Below are 20912 nucleotides of genomic sequence, written 5' to 3' on the forward strand. Positions count from 1 at the left end.
ACCATCTTCAGGCTGGAGCTTCCCCTCCCTCCAACATTTCTCAGTGACATCACGCTGCTCAGTATTCCCGTTCCCCCAGAGCCATCATCACTCTCCACACAGGACCAACAGAGACAGCTTCGCTCATTAATGATGGTTTTGTAGCCCAGTTAGCTTAGTGGACGCTTCTAGCAGCCGTTGTATTGGCAGAGCCCGCTGCCCTCTTTTGTCTGCCTCTTAACTGCCGCTGCTCCTCCATCGGAGGGGAAGAAATTATCCACGAGGTTACGGTACCAAAACTACCAACAACAAAAAAAGGAGTTTGGAGGGGAAAAAAGAACTGTTTCGGGCGTGGTAGCAAAGAAAAAAAAAGTAATTTTTGTCCAAAACTTTTAAAGAAGCAGCTACAATGTCGCTGTCGGTGCCACAAAACGGAGTAAAGGCGGACGACGAGCCCGTTATCGAGCTCTTTGTAAAGGTAAGACTGGAATACAGGCATTTTATTCAACAAATACGCTCATTTTCTGTTTTTTTCTTTCACTATTGAAGCTCAGCTAACACACAAGGGAAGCAAAACTGCTGTTTTTTATCAATAAAACATTTAAGTATACCATTAAAACCCCTTAGGATGACTTTTAATCCGACATGACGTCTTTTTCTGCTTTTAGACGCATTTATATTGAATAGGTTTGATAATGTGGAGTGTGCAGAGAGCTGGGTGAAGGTTTTCCCATCAAAGGTGAGGGGAAAACTGGGAACTGGGCGTCAACAAAGACTCACTGCGGTCAGTCTGAATAGAGCCAACAATGGACGACAAAGTACCATTTTCTGCGTTTGTGTGTAAAGGGCTGAATTATACTGGAAATGTATAATATTAATTGAAATATTTTTGGATTATTGGATCACTTGGCAAAGTGTTTTGTTTAAGACAGTTTGTCAGGCAGTATAAATTCACATTTTCTTCCAACAATAAAATGAGTAGCAGTTATTTCCAGTCCTGTTTCTGCACCTCCACCTCAGCAGGGAAGCATGTGGACCCTTCCAGGGCGGGAAAACAGTGAAGGGGGGGTGTAGTAGTGGTAGGGGCTGCTGCATTGATCAGAGAGAAAGGCTTAAAGCTGTAGGAACATTACAATAAAAGCACAATTTAAAATGTTTTTTTCATTTAGTTGTTTATTGGAGCACAGTTCTCCAGCTATGATGGAGAGTTATAAAACAACAATAAATAAATAAAACAATTGCAAGGTAATTAAAAGAAACACACCCAGAACTGAATTGTGGGATAAAGGTTAAAAAGACTATATTGGGCTGACAAGTGGCGTCAAAACTACACACATTTACTTAAGTAGAAGTATAGATACTGCAGTTTAAAAACACTTCGGTAAAAGTTGAAGTATCAACTTGACCTGTTTACTCAAGTAAAAGTGAAAAAGTATGTGCTCCAAAAACTACTTAAAGTATAAAAGTATAAAGCAACCTTTAAAAAAAAACAACCAGATGCCACTATATGAATTGAAAGTTCAATTTTTCGAAAAATTCTTTGAGATAGGGCCAAGGATGAGGGAGGTCTTGTTGGTCTCCATCTCTCAACACGCTCTCGCCTGTATCCGACCTTTCAGATATTTCAACATCTTTTTCTTAATCCTACATTGTAGCATGGCATAGACTATATATGTTTGCAGTTTGAAAAACACCTGCTTGCTTCTGATGATTTCCTTTAGCTAACCAATGAGTGTTTGCGTTATATGACTCGTCCAATTACACTAGTTTTCATTAGATGTGGATGGCGCCAATGATCTGCATTTGATGGCGCACATGGTGTGAAATAAATATTTATAAACATTAAACCGAAGTCAAGAGTAGCGAGTAACATTGGTTTTAAAAAAATGTGAGTAAAGTACAGATACTTGTTTGAAAATGTAATGAATAGAAGTCAGAAGTAGGAAGAAAAATAAATAATTGAGTAAAGTATAGATACCTAAAAAGTGTACTTAAGGAGTATTTGTACTTTGCTACCTCTTCTTAGAAGGTGTGTAAAATCTCTAATGGGAGGTGCACATAATAATCTCGAAGGAGAAGTTCAGTTGGGAATATTTTAAGCTTTTAACTGATACCTGAAGCAATTCCCAAAAAAAGAAAATTGAAAACAATCTACTGGACTTTGTTTCCAAGTTTGAAGACGCTTCCCATCCTGGAAGCTTTCTTAACTCAAAATGAATTAGGAAAGCTTCCTGGATGAATCTTCCCCAGCGCACCTGGAGCAATGAACCAAGAACATATTCTGAGCTTATATTCTCATGGGGATGAAACAATTAACCAGATTAATAAAATATTGAAATAATCATCAACTAATATAGTAATCAGTTAATTGTTGACTGGATTATAAATTTTGTAAAAAATAAAAAAAATCTTCTGTAAGGAACCTTTAATCGATTAATTGAAGATTGAGATTTTGTTTTTTAATTAAAATCTATATATTTATTTCAATTTTAATTTGCATTAACCACAAAAATGTAGATGCTTGCTTGTTCAGAGTCCATGCCACAGGACTCTGCCAACTTCTTCTCTGGCTAGATTGAAAATGTCAGCGTCTTGTACATTACAATGAGACCAAACTTGAGCGATTCAATTTTTTCGAAAATTGCGTTTACATTGCAATCGTAATTAATTGCCCATCACTTGTTAACAGTCATTAATGATGTCATCAAAAAAGGAAAAGAGATTGGTTTTTCAATAGATTCAATAATAGACAAACCATTAGAAACAGAAAACAACACTTCAGTAACTGCAGGTACCCTTACATGGCAGCCATGTTGGATATAAAGGTTGTTTTGAGGCAAATTCTTAAATAGCCCAACATAGAAGGTGGTCTACTAGAAGTACTAATTGTTATAGAAACTTAAAATGTCTTTAGAGGAGTCTTTTATTTCAACTGAGCAACAAGCTGAACGCCCTCTGTCATATTTCACATCCTGCAGTAAAGGTTGCATCATCTCAGCTTTTAAAGGTTTATAACTGTGGCTAACTTTGGTCATCTGCCCCTCCCTCTTTGCAGCAAAAGATATCTCACCTTGTATTTGGTTTTATTTGGAGCTCCAGTGGTACTAGGAGACAGGCCCACAAGTTGCTATGGGCACGTTGCTGTGAGCTGGGGCTGCGTGTTTAGCAGATAAACACTGTGTTCTTCACAAATTGGGCATGTGAGATCATATCTGTCAGATTACTGTTAAATTTCCAAGGTGACTGATGATCCTTCCAGAAAAAGACTGTTAATGAACAGACTGACTTGTTTACCCTTTAAAATAAGCTGACAGCTTTAGGTTTCAGATATTTCGATGATCTGGCAATTCTTTCTACCTGCCCTTGTTTATAGCAACAGAGTTCACATTACAATGGGAGCTTTTGACTCTGTGCACATGATTACTTGTTTTTATAGCTTCAAAAAGCACATGGTTGTGATATAATGGCTTTCTAATTGGGAGGATCCGATCTTGACCTCATAAAAAGATTAGATAACAAAGTTGTAGGGAAGTCCTATTTAAATGTCAAAATCATTCTGGCTTAAACATGTATAGAAATTTGCACTTTATCAGATGATATTACCCCAAAATTCTGAAAATTTGTATAAAAAAAAATTCTGTCTTAAAATCTGTGTTTTTTCTCGTTATCTTATGCAGGCCAGTTAATTATATGTGAGCTTGTACACCTATGTTCAGCCAATCATATATCAACGCTCATCTTTCAATCAAATTTTTTATGTTGTAGCATCTTGATTCATGTGTCACAGCTAATATACACGACAGTTGAAATAAGAATATTTTTCTTTCCAATTGGGTTCTGTCCCAGTGTTCATTTAGATGGACGTGTGTGTCTTCGGCAGGCGTAGAGCTAACAGAACTGGCAGCGTTGGGAGGAAAGGGCTCAAACATGTACAGCTGTAAGCCTTCTACACCAAACCAAGCTCCTGGTGTCCTCTTCCACAACATCTTCTTCCCCTCATTCCTCCTCTTAATAAACAATGTATGAAGAAGGGGACTCGTCCACAACCTCCGTCAAAAAACTCTCCTCGTTGCTACTTGGTCCCAATGTAATTTCCGTTGGGAACCTGCTAGCACTAAGTTGCTAACTGGTTAGCAAGATGCTGCCGAGACACCGGCTACAACAAAACTTGCTCATGAATCTTCTCCCACAATAATCCTGCCCTCTTGATAAACAACCAAACGCATACACTTTATTCACTCGTGTAAAGTCGGGCACCACTCTGGATAATTTGGAAATGCAACAGCTAGGATAGCCACTTCCCTACGACTTTTAGGTCTCAGCAGTAACATGCTGGCCCCGTTACAACTACAGACTTCAATGGGTTTCCTGAGGTTTAGGGCGTTGGACGGACACAAAGCTTCCCCATGACCAGTCAGCTTAGTCCTTCGGTCTTTTAATCAGGGTTTCTGCGGGTCATTAATGATCATTAAAAGTCATTAAATTATTATTTTTTTAAATTAAGGCCTTAATCGGGATTGAGACTCATTAAATGTAATTGTCATGGCATTTAAAATGCTTTATTAAATAAAAAGTTTATAAAAGCAAATTTCATCAGAAATATAACATTGCGATATATTTGCGCGGATCTGCTGCCGGTTGATCAGAAAGCCGTATGGAAAAGAATCTCAAGGTGGAGAAAGAGCTAGAGAATGGGAAAATGCTAATTCTAACAAAAGTGGCTGGAAAACGTGGAATTTGGGACATGGATGCAGCGTGTCAACGGTAAAGAGGACGAAGGATCTTGTGTCTGTCCCACAAATAATAATAATTATATAAATAAAATTATATAAATAAAAACTTCTTGTTTTGATGAGATAAAAGATTGAAGGGTTGGGATTATCGCTATAGTCTCTATTTGCTGGTTGAGACGTTCTCCGCCTCCATCTGACCTGACTGAATGGAGATGAGCAGAATGCAGATGAGTCTGGAGAAACAGACGGGCTTTATCTCCGCCTGTGTGCTGAAACCACGCCAGGGTCACACATTGAGGCTGGAAAACCTTCTGCTGCTGCCTCCAGTCTTCCAGCCTCATGCCAGCAGTGATAACAGAGCCAGTAAATGTGGCCTAAGAGGCGCTTTTAAGTCTGGAGGCAGAAGAGCCCATCTGTGTTTGTCCTTCTGGACCGTCCCATGGGCACAACTGAAGTTAGAGCTCACAACAGTGGGGCGTCTCTGCTGGCGTCCATGAACATAATCCTTATGCTTTACCAGCATCTTGGTCTGTGGTCCGATTTTCTTTTATTGGTGAACATTAATATCCTGAAAACCTCTGGTCTGAGACATTAAGTGTACGATCTGTGGGACAGCTGTTCTACTGTTGGCGTACTATCTGGTTCAACCTGTGATGGTCAGACATGCCTTGTGATGTGGCAGTTTTAGGGAAACACAATGCCCCATTTCTCTAAGCACAACGGCACAGCTCACTTCATAAAGTGACATCCTAGATTAAATATTTGCCTACTCCTTCATTTGAAACTATTGTTGAGCTCTCTGGGGAAATTCTAAGAACCCTTATTGCTGTGTTTTATTGGTAAATCAATAGTACAGTTTGTTTTTTACATATATACACATATAGGAAGATTACAGTCAGCATTATGAGTTAGAGGACAAAGATTAATGGCTTTTCTCTGGGGTTAGACGCAGGTTTTTGCTGAGTGTTGTTATTTATGCTCTGCGAGTTGCCCATGAAGTGCCTCTCTCTGGTTGAGTGAGTGGCTGCTGGTCTAAGCATTCTGGTTGTTTTATTAAACCTTTAATGTCTGTTAGACCAAAGCTGATTTGTGCTGATGTCCATAGAAAATATCTTCTTGATTCTTGCTACGACAAACACAGTTCCCCTTTCTTTATCTTTGATTTTCTACAATCAGAAAAAGGGTAGCCTTCATGCCATCTAGGAACCTTTTTTAATTCAGAGTGTCAGAAATAGCATTGTGATTGAGGCTTTATAACCAAAAAGACTTTGTCTGTTTCAATTTGCATATTTTCTAAGCCAAAACAAAGCAGTCCATCCCTTTTTAATTGGGTTGTTTGAGTTCTATGTTAGCCTTTAATACCCGATACCTGTCTGTCTTTGAAAGAGGGTTGTTAGATGGAATTGTTGGCCTGGCTGAAACGGGGGAGGTGTTTTGGTCCCCTCTATGGCGGTGTAGGGATTGCGAAAAGAGATCAATCCAAGTCTGCAAAAACAAGATCAGGGACTACCTCAAACAACGGGAAAACTTGGAAAAACAAGTCCAGTGGATTGTTTTAAAAAAAAAAAAATGGAATGACTATGACCTGGATGACTGAGAATCTTCACCGGTGATAGCCTTCATGTATTGTCCATTTTGGGAAAGGAAGGATAAAAAATGCCAATGGAGATTTGCATCCTGGATTCTAATCCTACTGAAAAACCGAATCAGTTGCTTCCTTATCTGTGAGTTTTTCTCAGTGCCGCAGATTGAAGCCAGTTCTCACCTACCCTTGCAGCATGTCTTAGAATAAAAGGATGGGGTACAGTCTATTTCTGATGGATGGCGGAGCTATACCAGTACATTTCTAAAGGCAACATGAGTCAAACTGGAAGTCCAGGAAAAGGGGGATCATTTGAGTCGGCGTTTGTGGATTTTCCTGTATGCTCCTTTGCATCTTCAGGCATGAGATAGCGTTAAGCCCTTATTTGTTGGTTTGTTACGGTTTCCCTTGCCAGTTATCATTTTTCAGACTCTTATTTTAAGTTTTTGCCAATAATTGGGACTTTCAGAACTTTTCGATTACGTTTCTCAATGAAAGTCGTACCTGCTGAGGACATCTTTCCATACTGTGTCACAAATGCCAAACCATTTTAAAGGACTGTAATATTCACAGAGCCAGTCTGTATACTGGCTTATTCAAACTCGCAGACAGGAGCATGAGCTGTCACTTTGCATGTTTGATTATTTATAGCGTTTTAGGAAAAACAAGATGTAATGGACTACATCTGTGAGGCAAATCTTTGCCTGGTCAATGTGGACTCTGTTCAGAATGGCTGATAATACCACGGATCGGCACGCTGGCACTTGAAGTAATGACTGCTTGTTGCCTTCATCTCTGCTTTGGGTCTTTTTTTAGTCTTTGGGATCATACTTTCCACAAACCTCTATAGGTTCTCAGGGAGAAATCCAGCACAGTAGTCGGACCACGGCTGGAAGTTTCTGAGTTTTCCACAGAGTGACGGCAGCCTGAGTCAGAGCCAGACTGCGGATGTCTTGGTGTTCCCTTATTCCAGCTCAATATGACTCCTACGTACACTCATCTTTGTAACGCTGATCTGGATTTTTGCTGCCAGCCAGTCGAGTCTGAGTCATTTAGTCATGAGGCCAAAACACACTCCTATACCCTAAAAAAGGGTTTCTTCAGCTTCAAGGAAAGATCTGCGTTTTGAGTCTAAATTTTTTTTTTTCAGTTCAACCATGAACATTTAAGTTTTAGATGAATACAATAGGGAAAGGTAGAATACTATTATGAAGAAAATGGATGGTTTGAGAGGGGTGTGAAGGAAGACATCTATGTTAAGAAGGAAAAACCAACCTTAAACAGAGGGGGTGGACTCAGGTTTCAGCTTTCAAAAACCTAAAATGCAGCAATTGAGTTGATCCGATCCCACTATTAAAGCAGCCCCAGCCTGTCTACAGGAGAGCGGAGGACCTCGCCTATTCAGCCAGGCCAACAATTCCCTCTAACGACCGACCTTTCTGACATTTTGGAAGGGTATTGTAGGCTAACAAAGAAGCCAAACGATCCCCATACCAAAGGGGTGGACCCCTTCATCCATTTCAATTTGCATGTTTTCAAAACAAAAACGTTTTGTTGGGCTACTCTATAAAACCTCGAAATCAAAGCTATCCCAGACTTTCTGAAATGGAAAAAGCTTCTTGGATGGGAGGCAAAATGTATTCAAACTTGGAAACAAAGTCCAGTGGGTTGTTTTTAACTTTCTTTTTTTTGGAATATTATGAAGAGGGTTGATTTTTATATTTTTATGTTGGATATCTGAAGCGCATTTAGCCTTTTATTAAATCATTCATATTTGAATAATAAAGGATTTACAGCACAGGTGGGATGAAAACAACCAAAGGATAAACTGTTTGCAGTTCACCTAAAGCCCAGCAGGGGACCTAAAACAAATGTGGAAAAAGGTCTTAGCTTAAATGATTAAAAAAAAAAAGTATTTGTTTGGTTTCCATGCACAACCTCACAGATCATCACGTACACATAGTCTCCAATATGAAGCATGGCGGTGGCAGCGTCATTTTGAGGAGGTGATGGTGCTTTTCTTTAAAACAGGGGAGCTAACAAAGTTTCAGTCTCTAGATAAGCCTCAGAAATGCATCTGTAATTCCCACAGAGGGTTCTTGAAAGAATCGACATGCAAATGCAGGCCGCACTGCTTTTGATTCTTACAGGATATTAAGTCCCAGTGTTCAAGGAGGTGTGAACAATACTGTATGATGAAATGTAAGACTTGAGATGAGAAATTCTCAACACCTTGTTTTATTTGTTTTCAAGTATTTCCAAGTTGTTTGTTCTTAATTTAGTCAGGCTCTATTTTCTTAGCCTATTACTAACTCTGTAGACTTTTCCAGAAAACCTTGAGAAGCTGGCTGTTGGGTTACCATGGTTACATTCCTACTGCGTGTGTGAAACAGCAGCAGGAAGAGGAAAGCTGTGGCGCTGCTGACTCCCGTCTGGTCCTTATTCGGTCAATGCTTGAACCCTCAGAGCAGTCCAACCGATTTAGAAAATGAAGTGTGTCAGAGGAGGGAGTTTCATAGCTGCCATGCTGCTAAAATTAGCCAGAGACTGGGAGGACTGTTCCCTGCATGAACAGGATTCTTTGTCCCTGATAGCAGAAAAATTGTCACATCACCGTTCTAGAGAAAAAATGTCAATCTTGCATGTGAAATGTTCAGTGCTTGTGTTTGGCCTCGCTGTCCGGGACACCATCTCCTAGATAACGTCTTGACTCACCCTCCACTGCAGCAGTACGTTCTTTTCTATCCACTGAGCCCAAATAAAACTTGAGTCTGTTTGAAGAAGTCAGCGGTTGCTCACTTCCTGTTTCAGATTTTAATGTAACTTTATCAGTTGATTGAAGTCTCTTGGTTACTGCTGAGAAAGTGACATTATTTTTTTTAAATAGCGCAGTTAGTATAAAGCAAAGTGTTGGTGCAATCTGATAAGAAAATTATTTATTGCAAAAACTTTACCCTTGCTAATTGCCTTGTGCTGTTATTTATTTTTTTTGTAGTTCTTTTTTTTTTTTGCTAAAATATGACACAAATCTCCATCATAGGGAGTCTCTCCTAAATGTCCCACTCTGGAATGCGATGGTTGGTTGAAGATGGACAGTTCATAAGGTCGTCCCAAACCTGATCTGATTTGCGGGTTTTAATTTTTTACAGGAGATACAGAGGAAACTGTTCTGCATCTCCTAAAGGGAGTAATCCTGGTTGGGGGGGGGGGGGGGGGGGGTGTAACAGAGCATTTCTGGAATAGTTTCTCCCTTTTTCTAAATGCCCAACCCCCCCTGACTCCACAGAGGGGCCCAGGATAAGGGGAGAAGGGATAGAGGGAAGAGGACGGGGAAGAAAAGAAGCAGATTGCTCTTAGAGCTTGCTGTCTAACCTTCTCCATTCTGCTTTAAGCATCCATTATCTGTTGCACTCTTCGACATTTTGATCCCTAATTTCCTCCTGGCTTCCTGCAGCACCTCTGGCTCTTGTGCTGATATCTGTTGGGGTTTGTTTTGGCTTAGAACTGATATCTTTGCTGCAGTGGAGGGTATGAGCCATGCAGCAGCTCTGAAAGGAAGAGAACAGTTTTTCTCTCCTTCGCAGTGCTGCTGCGGCCCTCCCCTTCACTTTTCCTCAGTGGAACTGTTTACTGTAATGTGAGATACTGAGCAACTTAAACAACATTTTGTCTTGTGCTTTGCCTTTTATCACCACTAACAGAGAAGGTGCTTGGGTCCGTTCACCTCCATTATTATTCCCCTTCAAGGTGCCAGCTCTGCTTTCCATGTCATATGTTCCAGCCATTGCCATGGGAACGGTTGCTGTGTCGCGTTTCCACCCTTGATCCAGACTTGAATGCTTCTCTGTAGGCACTGCGCTGGGAGGTGATCATCCCATTTGCGTCTCTCTGATCCTGGAAGAAAAAGCTAACACAGGTCCTGTCATGTGTTGAGGAACAGACAATGAAGAGCCAGAGGGCAGAGCTTTATTCTGGGACTAATCGTGTAATAATGCATAAACAATGGCTGTGTGATTTAATCATTTCAGATGTTGAATTCAAAAAGGGAAAGCACAGTTGCTGTACAATGGGAGCTACCAGAGCTACCAGCAGATCAAACAGAGGGCGTCACACAGAAGACAACAGCAGCAAGTCTGTCCACATGAGCAAGAAAATGCTAGAACAAAGTCCTCATTGTTCACACACCAGACCTCCATCTCTGATAGCAAAGGGTTTATCTAGGATGGAAGTGATTTGGTATCATTCAGAATGCTCTGTGCAAAATGACACTCATAATAGTAATTATAGGTCTTCACTTCGAGCCGACGTCGCTTCCACTTTGCAGTTTCTCAAAAAAAGTGAAGCTGGCTTTGGCAGAGCTGCAGAGAGACGGGAATGCACAGAGCTCCATCAGTCCACCATAATGAATGCGTCTGGAATGACCTTCACTTATCCTCAGCATTATTACCCGGATAAGCAGAACTGCTTTAAATGCATGAATAGAAAAACGGCTAAATGTCCTTTTTGCCTTTGAATCTTAAATGTAAAACAGTTAATAGAATATAATCAAATAGTATTTAATTTATTTGTTTCATATGCTCTATAAAATCTTGTCAGTTTAATGATTATGGCTTATAGCTTATTAAAAAGTATTAGATAAAAGCAATAAGAACAGATTTTTACACATCTGGAGGTGATTTGCCTGTAGTTCTACCTGGCTGTCACCTTCTGCTTAAGGCTGATTTATACTCAGAAACCAGGTTGTCTGTGTGTGTGTATGCAAATGTGCCCCTGCTGCACCTCTCCAAAATTGTTGGTGACCGCAGACAGGAGGCCTTTGATTGGTCAAATCTACATCCGCTCTATGCTATGCATATTTCCTGCTTGGTACCTTACCGGCTTGTTTTGTTTGTATGACCGCCATTGTGGAAACGACTCCTGAAGTTGGACCAGCTAGAAGAGTGGGGTGCCTAAGAATGCTGGGACCCTTTTTCCACCTGAATCCCGCTCTTTTGGCCCTCATGTCCTTCCGTTGTCACACAAACTTGCCCCCACTTCCTCACCGCCTCGGCCTTATCTAGACCACAGCTAGTTCGTGATTGTCCGCCTAGTGTTGTGGCATGGAATAGCGTAGTCGGACCACGCTTCACTATTGGGCATAAATCGTATATCAAAATATCTGCAACAGTCTCACCGCGACACACTGCTGTGGAAGTATAGGCAGCCCTTTAGGGTTTAGGTTTGGTACTTTCACCTGTGTGTCAGAAAATGTGCATCTCTACAAAGCAGTTGCATAACAGAAACCATTTTCCCTCTTTTTCTTTGATGGCAACTTGACCTTTAACACCTTAAATGTTGGTAACAGTTGTAGCCGAAATGCATCCGTCTCATTCAGCTCTTCAAGTACTGGCTGTAGCTGCGCTTTGCATCTTTACCAACCACGTTTTTTCTTCCACTCAACTTTCCATTAGTAAGTCTACATAAAGCACAGAGAACAGCCAGCTTCTCTAGCAGGGATGTTTTGTGGCTTAACTTTCTGAATGTTTGTTCTCAGTCTTTCTCATTTTTATGTGAGTTGATGTTTTTTCTGCCTCAAATGTATAAAATTTTTTCTATTAGAATTGAAAATCACTTTATCTCACAATGGGCAGATTCTTGTGTTCATAGCAGCAAAAAGATAACAGAAAAAAATTGCCACACAAATGTGGACCTTAGAAAAATGTATAAGAATAACAGTGGCGACAGTGGCGTTGGATGGAGGAGTTTGCCCTGTAATCGAACTCCGACTTTCATTGTCGTTGTGTCCTTGGGCAAGACACTTCACCTGCATTGTCTACTGATGGTGGTCAGAGGGCCCGGTGGCGCCAGTGTACGGCAGCCTCGCTTCTGTCAGTGAGCCCCAGGGCAGCTGTGGCTACAATGTAGCTTGCCACCATCAGTGTGTGAGTGTGTGTGTGAATGGGTGAATGAATGTAGTGTAAAGCGCTTTGGTCAAGTCTCCTAACTTGAATAAAGGCGCTATATAAGTACATGCCATTTACCATTTAACATAATAGTGAAGAGTTAAAAGATAAACAATAAATTCATCTTCTCAAAAAATGTAATAAGCTTCTCTGATAAACCTTTTTTAAATCCTATCATAATCAATAATTTTAACTTTTTTGAATAGAATGATTAAAATCATCATCAGTAAGCAATGATTTTCTATCAAGAGCTTCCTGTTTCATGACGCAAATAAAGAAGACAACGGATATCTGGTTTTCAAAAAACCTTGTGACTTAAAGGCTGATTTTTTCTTAATCGTCCAGTTTGTTTCCCATGTGTTAAATTTCACTCATCGCAGCTTAGAAGTTAGCTTCAATTAATCTCAGGGCTCAGCTTTTCATCTTTTTGTTTGTTAAAAAAAAACTCAACAGACTATTAAGTTTCTTGTTACACTCTAAAGTGGTTTTGCAGATTGATGCAGAAAATCTGCTGAAGTCTTTAGGTTTTAAGGGTCACTGTTTCACTCCTACATTTATCCTGAATGAGTCACTGTGTAAAACGGACCCTCACTTGAAGCAAAAAGCTGTGAACCTTGTAAAGGTTGTGCAACAGAGATATAATCTCTACCTTATTTATTGTAGGCTTTGTAGTTTAATGGAAGCCAAATGTTTAGATCTTAACCTCTTGTGGTGTTAATGGTTTCAGTGATAAAATCTGATGTTTTCACCCATTTTTATGCTGTGTGTTGGTTTTAAAGAAAGGTTGTGTTTGGACGGTCGGCCCACTTCTTTTCTAACTTGCAGTCTTGTTTGTTAAAGGCGGGAAGCGATGGTGAGAGCATTGGAAACTGCCCCTTCTCTCAGAGGCTCTTCATGATCCTCTGGCTCAAAGGAGTGGTCTTTAACGTCACCACTGTGGACTTGAAAAGGTGAGTCTTGTTTGTTTTTTTCGAAACTTTCCCCAACATTAGAAAATGTAATTGCTTCCATGTTCTGGGTGTTTCCTCAAGGATTTCAGTCATGCTGCAACACTTTGATCCATCTCCACCTTTTAGCAAACACGCTGCTTGTTTGGTTTTCCCATGACCCCTTCCCTGGCCGTAGAAAGTTGGAGAGAAATAAACATACACACTCTGGAGAAGCTATTTAAGGCTCCTTTGCTGGACTCACTTCCTGTCAAGATTCTTTATTTTTTGTGGAGAAACATACTTCCAAAAACCTTGAATTAAAAAAAAATATATATTTTTTGTGTTCTTTTGTTTTATATGTTTCCTTATATCCAGAGTTCTGCTGCATGATTTATGTTGGGTTTTTTTTTTTTTCGAAGTATTTTAAAACAGTGTTTCTAGGATAACAGATTAACTGGGCTTCCCCCTTTCTTTGTCATCCAAGCAGCAAACAGTAATTTAAGTGCTTAAACACATGGAGTTAAAGCAGGTTGTTTCAGGTTTGGTTAAGTATGAAAAAAGGAAACTGATCCATCCTTTTCATCCATCCATGTAGCTTTTGATCTGTTGTCAATCCATTCCTCTATCACTGATCTATTCATCCATTCTTTGCCTGTTCCAGTGATGCTATGTTCACACCAAAGGCAGCAGGAGCAGCTAGTTTACATGCTAAGTCAATGGTTGACGAGCGTCAAGGCTCAGCAAACCGTCCCGCATCGCGTTTTGAGCAGCAGGTGCAGCACGGCTGAGCAGCTGAAGCAGCGCATGGTGCACGTTTGATCATCTGACGCGCGCGCCCCGTTGCAAATGCAGCTGCTGCAAATCGAGTTGGAAAAATGTAACTTTTGCTGCTCGATGCGCCACATCAACCAATCAGAGAAGTTGACCTGGGAGCTGGCAGGGAGACAGACACAGCACTGCTGATGCAGATCACTATGATCACTCCTCTGAAACTGTTTATTAATGCCTAAATTAACTTAAAATGCCAAAATCTGCCGGCAAAACATGTTCATTTTATTATCCTGGCTCCTGTAGCTTGGATTACATACATGAAAAACGCCTTCCAGCCGCTGCAGTAAACCGCAAAGAGGCGACCAGGCCCAAGGCTGCTGTTGAATGGAATTCCTACTGACCGCGCACCGCTGGCACGTGGTGGTCTGAGCGGCTCGGACAGCGAAATAGTATTTGAATGCAGGATGGTAATCTTGATGAACTGACTGCACAGATGAAGTTTTAATGTAGACTTTAATTACTTGAAAACCTATTAAAACTACTTTATTTCCACTGATCACAGCAAATATAGCTGCCATTGTTACAGGAAAAGAAAGGATAGGGTAGCTATCTGACGGGGTTTATAGGGCTGTCAGATGCGTTCCCCCCGATGTCATTTACGCTGAGTTGCAATAAATGCTAAACTCTCTGCAGGCTCTTGTCTTTGTCGTCCGCTCTATCCAGCTGGCTTTTGAAACACACGGCGAGAAGGTGGGGGCTGGGTGGTGAGGGTTACGGGGGCGAGAAACTCAAAAGTAACGCAATAGTTACTTTTACTAGTAACTAGTTACTTTTATTGTGGAGTAACTCAGTAACTCAGTTACCTTTTGGGAGAAGTAACTAGTAACTATAACTAATTACTCTTTCAAAGTAACGTGCCCAACACTGCCAATTACCCAATCTTCGGCCGGTCTGTCCATCTCATTCTGCCCGTCCCTCCTGCCCCTGAGAAACCATCTAAAATTCAAGCTTAACTTCTTGTCAACAAATATGTTGCTCCTCCAAAATGTGCAACCAGGTTTAAAACCTCTGCCTGTTAGAGATGTAAGGCCGTTCTCGCATGCCTGCATAAGATCTAAATGCTGCTTATTTGCATATATTTCCATTTGTGACTGACTCCAACAGAGGTGTTATAAAATCCAACTGTGTAAATTGATCTTTCTCCTTCAAACAACCCAACCCCCAACTTCTGTTTGCACCGTTTCTTTATTATTATTTATTCTATGTTGAAGGTTTTTCTTTGGCATTTGGCATCTGGTCCCTCAGTTTACCTGGTTACCTTGGAAACACAAGGGAAGCATTTATTAATTTTTTTTTTTTTTTTTAGGATTTCTTGATCTTTGGTCAACATGTTTTTTTCCTTCTGCCCACCAGTTTACCCACCCCTCAGTGATATCACTCAGGGACTGTACCACACCCCATTAACATGCCACAGGGTTGAAGTAATTTCCCTTTTTCTTTCTGTGCCCTTTAATGGCTTTTCTCAAAAAGCAGCCTGAATGAAAACCTTTAGACGCTCTAGATGTTTTTTTCCTACCAGCCCACAGCCGACACCTCTGCTGTTTGTCTCCGTTTTTGCTAGTGAGATGATTTAACAGGCCGTCTGAGTGTTTGACCACTCACTTGTGTTCACACCACTCATTGAACACATGCTCCTCAGTGTTTGCGCCTCCGTCTCATCTGCCCGCCATCTGGTACAGAATGTGCTGCCATGAAGGACACACAAACAACAGCTGTAGCTGTGGAGCAGGCAAAAATGAATGGATCAGTTTGAAAAAGAAAAAAAAGGTTTAATTGGATGTGGTTTGTTTTGTTTTTTTCAGGAAGCCTGCAGACCTCCAGAACCTGGCTCCCGGCACCCACCCCCCCTTCATCACCTTTAATGGAGACGTCAAAACTGATGTCAACAAGATTGAGGAGTTTCTTGAGGACGTTCTCTCCCCACCCAAGTGAGTCCTTCTGACCCATGCGGTAATGAAGAACCACACCTATACGACAAATGCAACAACTCATTACTGTCATGCTTGGTTTGGTAAAACAGGGACTACAGTTGGAGTGGAGGCCCCTAATTAAGCAATTTAGAGAATGATGAAGATCATAATTTGTGTCCTGCAAAAGTATTTCACCCTTTTTTCCCACTTTGTTTTCTCAAAATCACAAACTTTAAAGTATTTTATTGTGAAACACCCTCTCAGAGTAGTCTAGAATTGTAAAATGGAAAGTAGATCATGCATTTCTTTTTCCAAACATTGCTAAATTAAGCAGGGCTGTTCAATGGAAGCAGTGGGTAGCACTGCTGCCTTGCAGCAAGAAGGTTCCAGGTTAGATTCTTGACCCGGGGTCTTTCTGTATGGTTTGCATGTTCTCCCTGAACATGCATGGTTTCTCTCCGGGTACTCCGGCTTCCTCCCACAGTCCAAAAACATGACTGTTAGGTTTGTTTGCTTCTCTAAGTTCTCCTTAGGTGTGAGTGTGTGTGTGAATGGTTGTTTGTCCTGTTTCTCTGTGATGGACTGCCGACCTGTCCAGTGTGGAACCCGCCTCTCACCCGTAGACAGCTGGAGATAGACACCAGCACCCCTTGTGACCCCAGCTGGGATAAGCATGACAGAAAATGGATGGATGTTAACTTAAGCTAAACGATTTTGCCAAAAAATCAATTGTGATTTTATTTAGATTTTCTTTGGTTTAACCACAATTATGTAGAGCTTTCACTGTAAGGTTTCCGTTGATTATCCAGAGTCTATTGTTTCAGGACTTTACGGTAACCTTCTTGTTTTTGGGTCAGATTTCAGGGCAGCCATTTTATCAGATATTTCAATCTGCATCTTCATCATTCTAGATCTTGTTTAATATTCAGGCTTGTTTTCCTGCTGTGTGATGAACTGAAGTCTCTCTAGATTTTTCTTCCAATTCTTCTATATTAAGCTCCATCATCTTATCATTCTTGTTTAACAATGTATAGCTGCAAACCTGGTTTATTTCATGCTTTTTATGCTATTTAATGCTATGGGTTTATTTTTTAAGGTTCTAGTTTGATCTCATAACACAGCGTCTTCTCTCACCTTGCTGTCTCTTCTCCGAGGTTCAAGGCTCTCTTTCTACAATAAGCTTCTCCGTTCTGCTCAAACAATTTTGCCAACAATCTTGATTATTGTTATTTTAGCCAATCTTGTGAATGCGATTTTTTTTTTCTTTGCACCAATCACAACCATATAGATGTTTGACATCAGGGTTTCGGTTTTTTTAATGACCTTGAACCTTTACTTGTCCAGGGTCCATAGTTGCAGGACTTTACTGTAAACTTTATTTGGAAATTTCTTACTTCTACTTGCATGCATAGATCTGCATGCTGGCTGGAAGTTTCTCTTATCCTTTTTGTGGCAGCAAACCCATTTTAAACCTATTAAGGTCATTTAAAGCGCTGGAGTTAGAAGAAATTAGTCTTATTAAATCTAATGTGACCAAAACAAAGTGCCTCTGCAATTTGAAAATTGCATTTGGTTAAATTGCAATGATATTCCAAAAGCACTTTTTTGCGCAGCCCTATTCTTAATTTAGATATGTTTGCATTCTTGCTCTGCTCTTGAACAAATATCTTTAGGTATATCAGTCGTTTTTATGTTTTTCTTTTTTCTCTATTTATTTTTTTCAGATACCTAAAGCTCAGTGCCAAACACCCCGAGTCAAACACAGCCGGTATGGACATCTTCGCCAAATTCTCCGCCTACATCAAGAACTCCAAGCCAGACGCTAATGAGGGTACATTTCCTCTATTTTCCTTTTACATTAACACTCTCTCACAGGAAGATAGGAATAGGTGATTCATGGGCAGTTAAGCCATGACCCAGAGTGCTGTCTGGTCGCCAGGCGATCTTTGCAGCCCTGCTCTGATTGGTTGATTATAGCCTGATTCAGGAACAGCTGTTTCTGGAGCTTTCCAGAACAGGTTACTCCTCCCTGTTATGGACTTATAGCGCCATCAAAATCTAAGCGACTCTACAGATAAGGCTTTTATCAAGTTTTTATTTTAGGTTGGGCTTTTTGCATGGTTTAAGATGTACTGTTTAAGAAAAAAATACATTTTGCTTTAGCTTGCTGTTCTCCGCCTTGGGAAAATATTGAGCCACAGTTAGCTTGGACATGAGCCACTGCTGTGTCAACATCTCATTGTTCACTGATAAGTGCTCTCAAACATAGCAGCTGTTTAACCCCAGGAGCTTTCAGGCACTCAAATTCAGGACATTTTTTCTAACAATAAAATCTTTTAAACAATCACAGACAGATAAAACATCTTCTTAATTCAGTCCAAACAGAATGGAGATCATTAGTGTTTCTTTTTAATTTAAGACATTCGAGATAAAAAAAAAAAAAAAAAAAATCCAGTATATTTATTTATTCTTTAATGTCCCTGGTCTGTGTTACTTGATGAATGCTGCCCCCTTGTGGTTGAAAAGCGGAAGCTGCTGCAGTGAAATTATCCCTTTATGCTGTGATCCTGTACAGCTCTGGAGCGCGGGCTGCTGAAGACCTTGCAGAAGCTGGATGACTACCTTCGCTCGCCATTGCCCGACGAGATCGACCACAACAGCATCGAGGACATCAAGTTCTCCAGTCGCAAGTTCTTAGACGGAGACGAGATGACCCTGGCTGACTGCAACCTGCTGCCCAAACTGCACATAGTTAAGGTAAAACGATGCAAGCCGGTCAGCTTTGCTGGAATTGATTTACAGAAATCTCATCATATTTTCAGGCAGTTTCTAATGGTATCTATCTATCCATACATACATACATACATACATACATACATACATACATACATACATACATACATACATACATACATAAATATATATAGGCATTTTAATGATGGCATTAAAATTATTTCTAAGAGCATAAAAAGCATTAAATTAGAGTTGCTCCTTTCTGTATAAACCCTGCTTGTGTACTTTCCTGGCCACTTATAGAGTATTTTGTGTTTTCTCTGTTAGGTTGTGACTAAGAAGTACAGAGGCTTTGATATTCCAAAAGAGATGACATCCATCTGGAAGTACCTGAATAACGCCTACACACGTGAAGAGTTCACCAACACCTGCCCCAGTGACAAGGAGATAGAGATCGCCTATGCAGACGTGGCTAAGAGGCTGGTCAAATAAACCCTGCTGGCTAGGCCACCCCCCCACATACACTAAGATCCCCCCCCCCTCCGCCTCACTCCTGCATCTCTTACTTCTCAGCATCAGGACCGATGTGGCTCATTCATGAGAAAGAAAAATAAACTCTGGACTTCTTTTCCTTCTCTGCTCATCCCGTCCCCTCCGGTGTCATGAAGGTCTCCTTTAGTCGAATCAGCAGAGATCAGCCTTGTTGCTCATTTATCATTTAATTTCATTGCTCCTGTTATTAACTCGCCGTCGCACTTGTGAAACATTACAGCAGAACTTATCACTGCTCAGACGTCCCTCCTGATAAGTGACCTTCCTTTTTTTACTTTCTCTGCCAGCAGAGGAAAGCTGTTATTTCTCCATCTGAAGGTGAAATTAGCATTTCTATTTGTTCTTAGCTGAAAACCAAGAGAAGCCTTTTTCTTATTTTATTTTGGCTGATTCCGACATCTTGTAAACAGTGTTGAAGCTTCAGTGTTTCTGCCTCCAGTATTTAACAGGGTTTAATTAGAAGCTGAAAATAATCTAAACATGAATGTGGAGATGCTTTATTATGAAAATAAATACAAATTGTAGCAGCAGGTAAAACAAACAAACTGGTAAACCTGCTTGGATTATTATTATTTTTTTCCCCCTCATTGACTCTCATGGGGGGTGTCGCTCAGCTCAGAACTGTAGGAAATAATATGCTGGTCGAAGGACTATTAAAACTTGAGATATATCATATATCCAACCACATGTAGCTACTTTTTAAAGCTCTTTGCTGCAGTAATTCAAAAAGACTCCTGTTGAATCAAAGGAGTGTCTTGAATTTCCTGTTTTCTGCTTCTTGTAGGTGTAGCTTATGCACATTTAACCAAAAAGGTGGAATGATTTGGTCTTATTGTGGTTATAAACAAGGGAACACAAGTCAGACGATAAATATAAACAGTAACATGGTGAGGGACACAACTTGGCTGTCAGATAAAACTGAAGATATTTATGAAGTGCATTGATGAGGAGCGCTGGAATAACAATAACCTTCCAGTTTTCCGCCTATATGAAACCGGATCAGAAGCAAAACTACGTATCGATTCAACATCTCCAGAACGTGCTTTAATGTGGATGAAACTTAATGAATTTCTCCAGTTTACCACATTTGTTTGTTATGAAACATCTGATTTGAAAAGGAATTGTAAATATTATTTTTTTTTTCATGGATTTTTTTTTCAATATGTAAATTTTGATCATATCACCAGAATTCTGAGGAAAAACTGGCCTTTTTCTTGCCTGGTTTGAATTCTGTAGAAGCAGTTCCCAGTTTGCCTTACATGATTTATCTGCAAATATTTAGCAGGAAGGACTTTTTTTTTCCTTTATCATTTCATTGAAACTAGAGTTTGTACAAAGAAATATCTGCGGTATTTCAAGGCTTTCTTTTTTTAACAATATTGACTGAATTGAAATAAACTTTTCATTGGCACTTAGACGTATGTGTGTCTGTTTTTTTCTCATTAACCGGAATGGTTTGAGTTTTATTTACTGCGATTTTCTTAAACAAGCATTTTCCGCCACCATCTTAAACAAGGTCCCTCTAGATAAATGGGGATCATTCATCAAAGGTTTTTATTCAAGGTTATAACGGCGTGGTGACGAGAGATGAATGGTAAGCCTATCTAGAAGCTAAAGTACTATCAAACAAAAAGATGTCGTACTGTATGTGGACGCACTGTTTATACTGTATATATCAATGCAACGTTTTCTTTCTTTGGCACATTCTTCTCCTTTTCCTT

The 20912-nt window shown here is 40.2% G+C and overlaps 1 protein-coding gene across 1 annotated transcript; it reads left to right on the forward strand.

The window, feature by feature from the left end:
* The first annotated feature begins 42 nt into the window (after nucleotides 1–42).
* Nucleotides 43–20606, forward strand: clic4 (chloride intracellular channel 4). Its single transcript, XM_038271590.1, has 6 exons — nucleotides 43–457; nucleotides 13077–13186; nucleotides 15799–15924; nucleotides 17631–17737; nucleotides 18482–18663; nucleotides 18967–20606. Exons 1-6 carry the CDS (start codon nucleotides 389–391, stop codon nucleotides 19129–19131), a joined length of 759 nt encoding a protein of 252 aa, XP_038127518.1. The 5' UTR covers nucleotides 43–388; the 3' UTR covers nucleotides 19132–20606.
* Nucleotides 20607–20912: the final 306 nt, after the last annotated feature.

This window comes from Cyprinodon tularosa, unplaced genomic scaffold (assembly GCF_016077235.1).
Source record: "Cyprinodon tularosa strain WSP-4 unplaced genomic scaffold, ASM1607723v1 ctg80, whole genome shotgun sequence".
Classification (NCBI taxonomy): domain Eukaryota; kingdom Metazoa; phylum Chordata; class Actinopteri; order Cyprinodontiformes; family Cyprinodontidae; genus Cyprinodon; species Cyprinodon tularosa.

Bases quoted from the DNA above. Each gene is read 5' to 3' on its own strand.
- clic4 (XM_038271590.1), top strand. From the start codon at position 389: ATGTCGCTGTCGGTGCCACAAAACGGAGTAAAGGCGGACGACGAGCCC. The intron at 13,187-15,798 runs GTGAGTCTTGTT...TGTTTTTTTCAG, and splicing joins ACCACTGTGGACTTGAAAAG to GAAGCCTGCAGACCTCCAGA. The intron at 18,664-18,966 runs GTAAAACGATGC...TTTCTCTGTTAG, and splicing joins CCAAACTGCACATAGTTAAG to GTTGTGACTAAGAAGTACAG.